The sequence below is a fragment of the Tupaia chinensis genome, unplaced genomic scaffold, assembly GCF_000334495.1.
Source record: "Tupaia chinensis unplaced genomic scaffold, TupChi_1.0 Scaffold000253_1, whole genome shotgun sequence".
Lineage (NCBI taxonomy): Eukaryota > Metazoa > Chordata > Mammalia > Scandentia > Tupaiidae > Tupaia > Tupaia belangeri.
Window position 1 is genome coordinate 1,436,771 of NW_006159733.1, and position 6,236 is coordinate 1,443,006.

The window sequence follows — 6,236 nt, forward strand, 5'->3', positions numbered from 1 at the left end:
GCCAGGGTGCTTCAGGTTGATTTCAGTGTCTAGAAGCCAGAACCAGATACTCAAGACAGAAAGCGAAGACGCTGCACTTTCCCCACGACGAGGTTCAGCGTCAGGAAACCCAGGAGTGCTTTTTGATCTTTCGTTTTATTTTATTTATTTATTTATTTATTTTTCCTGATAAGTTAGAAGACTTCTGGAGCCCTGTTGCTTTAAGCTGAAGTTCTTGTTTGGGAGGAGACTGGGAGGGCAGCGGATGGTGCACGCCTACCTGGGCAACCTGCGTTAGGTGTGGCTGGAGCGGCTTGGGATGCGAGGTGGGCGGGGGGCGGGCTGAAAGTTGGAGCAAGCAGGAAGTGAACCGAGGGCTGCCGGGGAGGAAACAGGCGAGGCGACTTCTGCTGTGGACGGGTCTGAGCTGCTGGGAGACATGGTGAGTGAACCGGGAACCAGCAAAGGGCTGATGTAAAGAGGAGCCGGAGTGGGATCTGGCCTGGGAGTTGGCGGGGACGGGACAGGAGCATTGGTGCGAAGTCAGAGGGCTGGGTGGGCGCTGCTGTGGCCGCTTTGACAACTTGGCTGCAAATAGCCCTAAGGTGTCTGGGCGGGGAGCCGGCTCCTTCTCTGCTGCCTCCCTCTGGGACCTTGTGGACAGGAGGAGGACGTCGGTGGGGGTGGGGGTCGGAATTCCAGCCGGAGTTGTAGTCACCCTCCTCCTCCTCCTACCCCCGCTGGGGCTGGAGCCCGGTGTCACAGGGCCAGGGCAGCGTTTCTGTTGTCCCCAGCTCAGATTCCAGCCCAGTGGCAGTAGCTCTCCCCCTCGCCCTTTCACTTTACCCCTATACAGAAACCCAAAGAATTTCTCTGGACCCAGAGCCCAAGGAATCGGCCCTTGCTCTCTAAACCAGAGGAGGAGAGTTAAGGAGTTTATTAAAAGAATCAGAAGGTGGTTTTCTGCGATAATCTAGTATGACCCACACCCCTGGCCTGTTTCTGGAGCTCCAGCCGGTCAGGGAGGGAGGAGCTTAATAATGTTTTTCCTCCCTGTTGAAAAACTTTATCATGAAGTCTCCGGGATGAGGCATCAGCCAGGGAGGCCCGATGTCCATTTCCCCAGCACGAAGGCCGGTGTTTTTATTTCATATCTGCTGAGCAGGCAGTGGCCTGCTGCCCGTGCCTGGTGCTAAGTTATGGGGAAAGCAGAAGTGTGCGGCTCAACGGCTCGTGGAGCCGTTGGGGGCCGTGGTCGTGGGTCTGTTCTGGGTCCCAGAAGTGGAACTAGGGCTAGAAGGCCAGGAGGTGTGGGAAACAGGGCTGCTCTCACAGCCGTGCAGAGAGAGAGGTGGGCTTGGCCGGGGAGGGTTTCTGAGGGCCAGCACAGACACTCTTCCTGAAGACCCAGTGGGACCAGGAAGGGGGATGGTTCTGGGCACTGGGGGGCCACCCGGGGGGGGGGCTGGAGGGTACCTGTGTTATAGGAAAGCATTGTGAGAGGCTGGCCCTGCTGTCTTCTGGGGTCCAGTTGGAGGAGCACTGGAGAGGGTGCTTTTCCTTGTCAGTGACCTGGAGTACCCCAAAAGAAGTTTTATTTCTTTATTTACTTTTAAAAAATTTGCCAGAGGGACCAGCAGTTAGCACAATGACTATGTCGCTGGATTCCCACATAGTTGACCACGGTTTGCGTCCCGGACCCGGTGGCTTAAAACTCATGCCGGGCGCGTGTGCATGCGTGCCCAAGATCCTGAGAGGAGAATGGAGGAGAAGGGATTGCAGCGTGGCCATCCCCCCTGGGGGATGATTTCTCGCTTTCTGTCTCTCTCTGTCTGGCGAGTGCATGCGCCCTATAGTAAAAACCTCTCCAAAAAAAAAATTTGCCAGAGGGTGCATACATTTGCCAGAGAGAGAGAGAAAGTGAGAAAACAATCTATGGGGTGTGTTTACACCACAATCCTTTCTTTCCATCTCTTCCTCCTTTCGGATTTTGGGCTTGCGTGCACGTGCGCCTGGTTTTTCTCACCTTGCCATGTGCTGGACTTGAACTACATGGTTGGCCATGTGGGATCTGGCTGTCTTAACCATCATGCCAATAACTGGCCCATTTACTTACTTATTTAAAAAAAAATTTTATTAGTTTTTTTCTGAGGGGACTGTGTGTTTGGCAGAAAGAAGCAAAAAGAGAGGGAAAGTTAGAAATCACCTGCCATGGGGGGATGGCTTCCTGCAATCCCTTCACCTCTATTCTCCCCTTAGGATTTTGGGCATGCACACACACTTGCCCGGCATGTTTTTCAAGACTTTGGGTCTGGAACTCCAACTGCAAAGTCAGCCATGTGTAATCTGGCTGCCATAATCACCTGTTGGCCCACTTTTATTTTTTTCTTTCAGTTGGCTATCGGGTGCACATGCTTGCCAGAGACGGAAAGAGAGAGAAATCATTCTCCAGGGGACGCATGGCCACCTACAGTTCCTTCTCCTTCATTCACTTCTTGGGCTTTCAGCATGTGTGCATGGGCACCTAACATCTTTTTCTTTTATTCTTTTTCTCTCTCTCTCTCTCTTTTTTTTTTTTTTGATAGGTTTTTGCTATAGGACGCGTGTGCTCACCAGAAAAACAGAGAGAGCCAGAGAGACAGAAAGCGAGAAATCCCCCCAGGAGGGATGGCCACGCCACAATCCCTTCTCCTCCATTCTCCTCTCAGGATCTTGGGCATACATGCACACGTGCCTGGCGTGAGTTTTAAGCCACCTGGTCCAGGATTCGAACCATGGTTGACTACATGGGAGTTGACATAGGCATTATGCCAACTGCTGGTCCCTCTTTTTCTCTCTTTTTTAAAAACTTATTTATTTAATTTTATTTATTCATTCATTTATTCATTTTATTTTACTTTTAATTTGACCAGAGTGAGACACAGAGAGAGAGAATGAGAAAGAAGGCCACCAGGTCTGGGACTCAAACCGTGGTTGACCATGTGGGAGTGTCCCGTGTCTTAACCACCACGCCACCTGCTGGTCCCCTCTTTTTCTCTTTTAAAGGTTTTTGCCTTTAGGGTGTATATGCTCACCAGAGAGACACAGAGACAGTGAGAGATCATCATCCGGGGGGATGGCCACGCCACAACTCCCTTCTCTATTCTCCTCCTGGGATCATGGGCACTCATGCACATGTGCCTGGTGTGGTTTTGAAGCCACCTGGTCCAGGACTTGAACCCCAGATGGCCACGGGGGAGTCCAGTGACATGACTGTTACACCATCTGCTGGCCCCAACACCTACCATGTTTTTCAAGCCACCAGGTCTGGGACTTAAACCTCACAGTTGGCCATGATGGATCCAGTACCTTAACCACTGTGCCATCTGTTGGCCCACTTATTTATTTAATTATTTATTAAGGTTTATTTCTCTATTAAGGGTGTTTGTGCTCACTGGAGAGAGAGAGAGAAGGAAAGTGAGAAATCACCTGTCCCCCACCCCCCAGGGGGGGGTATGGCCACACCACTATCCCTTCTCTATTCTCCTGGGATCTTGGTCATATATGCACATTCACCTGACATGATCCTCAAGTCGCCAGGTTGGAGACTCAAACTGATCAGCCATGTGAAAGTCCAGTGCCCCTACCACCTCACCACATGTTGGCCATCTTGGCCTACTTTTTTTTTGGGGGGGAGGAGCAATTTTGGCTGTAGGGTGTACTAGCCAGAGAGACAGAGAAACAGAAAGTGAGAAATCACCCCCAAGGGGGCATGGCCACACCTCAATCCCTTCTCCTCCATTCTCGTCTTGGGATTTTGGGCATGCATGCACGTGCGCCTATTGTGAATTTTAAGCCTCCAGGTCCCAGCCACAGTCGACTACATGGGAGTCCAGGGACATAACCGCTACGCCATTTGCTGATTCCTGGCCTATTTCTTTTTTTTTTTTTTTCTTTTTTGAGAGATTTTCGCTATAGGGCGCGTGCGCTCGCCAGACAGACAGAGAGAGACATAGAGACAGAAAGCGAGAAATCACCCCCCAGGGGGGATGGTCATGCCGCAATCCCTTCTCCTCCATTCTCCTCTCGGGATCTTGGGCACGCACGCACACGCGCCCGGCGTGAGTTTTCAGACACTGGGTCCGGGACGCGAACCGTGGTCGACTACGTGGGAGTCCAGCGACATAACCATTATGCTAACTGCTGGTTCCCGGCCTATTTCTTTTTAAAGTTCCTTTCTTCCATGAGAGAGAAACAGGACCCCAGCTTCATGCTGCAATCTACCCCAGCCTAATTCAGCTCCACATCGTGAGCAAGCACGGGCCCAGGGTGCTCAGGGAGGTCTCTGAACGGGAACCCAGGACCTTTCCATGCAGGTCAGCCTCACGGAGCACTGCGTTATTGCTGTACCACCATCCAGCTTCCCAAAAAGTAGTTCCACCTAGTCTGTCTAGCGTCAGATCTCGCCTCTGGAGCTGAAAGATACTATTTATTTATTTTGTAAATTATAGGAGTAATACAAAAACATCCTCTTTGGGGCCAGCAGGTAGTATGGTGGTTAGGGCACTGGACTCCCACATGGCTGACTGTGTGATTTGAGTCCTGGAACCAGCAGCTTGAAAAACCCCGTAGGGCATGTATGTGTGTGTGTGTGTGTGTGTGTGTGCGTGTGCCCAAAATCCTGAGAGGAGAATGAAGGAGAAGGATTGTGGCAATGGCCATTCCTGGGTATGGGAGGGTGATTCCTCACTTTCCTTCTCTCTTTCTCCTGGGATTGCACATGCCCTATGGCAAAAACCAGAAACCAAAACAAGAGAGAAAAAAGCATGCTCTTTGTTACCAATGCAAATATGACAAAAATCTAAAGTTCCCCTTAGGCCATACCCACCCCTGGCCCCTGGGCTGAGTCTCTCCCTGTTCCTCTACCACTTGGCCTAATTAACTCCTGTGTTGCTGTCCAGGAGGAGGCCAGTGGAGGTGGAGGAAATGACCGAGTGCGGAACCTTCAGAGTGAGGTGGAGGGCGTCAAGAATATCATGACCCAGAACGTGGAGCGGATCCTGGCCCGAGGAGAAAACCTGGACCACCTCCGCAACAAGACAGAGGATCTGGAGGCCACAGTGAGTCAGGGAGCCTGTGGAGGGCTGGAGGAGGAGGGGGAGGGCAGACTGCTGGGAAGAAGTTGTTTTAGTAGGGCAGCATGAACAGGAGGACGGAACTCTGCCATTTCAATGGTCTTGTCATCTGCTTTGGAAATAATACGAACCGAGTTTCCACTTCTGATCTGGCTCTGCCTCAACGATTGGTCTGGAGTCCAGGAAATGGGTGCAGTGACTGGGGCCTGGGGTGGGGTGGAAAATGTCTGTAGAGGCATTCTCTAAAACAGACAGGCAGCTCTGTCGTCCCCAGGATTTCTTCGGCTTCTCTTTTATGAAACTTGTTTTCTCTTTGAAACATGCCCTTGACAATCCGTTGGACGTGACCTCCCCAGGGCAAAAATATTGGCTCTGGGAAAATCCTCCTAGGTCCTTTGGCCTTCTCTAGGAGTTATTAGGCAGGGGGTAGAAAGCTGCTAGAGTCTTGCCGAGTCAGCTTTAAAAAGAAGCTGGGAAGGGCAGTGAAGTGCTTTGATCCTGGCCCTCTGGCAGCTGAAGGTTAGAATAATATCTCCCAGTCATCTTTCTAGACCTCATTCTGCTCTCTCTCCAGCTGGGGGCCAAAGCCAGCTGCTCGGGGAGTTCAGCAAAGGCAGGAGCCTCAGGGTTTGTGTAGTGGGGAGACTGGCTATGGCTTTCTGTGTCCTCTGTGAAATCCTGTGTATTCTCCTTTGTGTTCCTGGATTTAGTTCCTCTTTCCACAGCCTAATCCGGGCAACACAGTCTGGGAAACTTGGTATCTGCAATTTAAGAAGTTTCCTTTCCTTTTTTTTTTTTTTTTTTTTTAGAGATTTTTATAGGGCGCATGTGCTCGTGGGAGAGACAGAGACAGAAAATGAAGGGAGTAGCAGTTAGTGTAATGGCTACGTTGCTGGACTCCCGTAGTCGACCATGGTTCGAGTCCTGGACCTGGTGGCTTAAACTCACGCCGGGCATGTGTGTGTGTGTGCCCAAGATCCCAAGAGGAGAGTGGAGGAGAAGGGCTTGTGGCATGGCCATCCCTCCGGGGGGTGATTTCTCACTTTCTGTCTCTCTGTCTTTCTGGTGAGCACATGTACCCTATAGCAAAAACCTCTGGAAAAAAAAAAAAAAAAAAGAAAAAGAAAAAATTAATTTGGGACC

The 6,236-nt window shown here is 51.0% G+C and overlaps 1 protein-coding gene across 1 annotated transcript in view; it reads left to right on the forward strand.

Moving 5' to 3' along the window:
- The first annotated feature begins 270 nt into the window (after nucleotides 1-270).
- The window catches only part of VAMP8 (vesicle associated membrane protein 8), a 6,857-nt gene continuing 891 nt past the window's right edge, over nucleotides 271-6,236 (forward strand). Inside the window, exons 1-2 of the mRNA XM_006149146.3 lie at nucleotides 271-421; nucleotides 4,920-5,078. Of these exons, the coding sequence (XP_006149208.1) occupies nucleotides 419-421; nucleotides 4,920-5,078 (162 nt within the window). The 5' untranslated portion in view covers nucleotides 271-418. The remainder of the gene's footprint in view (nucleotides 422-4,919; nucleotides 5,079-6,236) is intronic.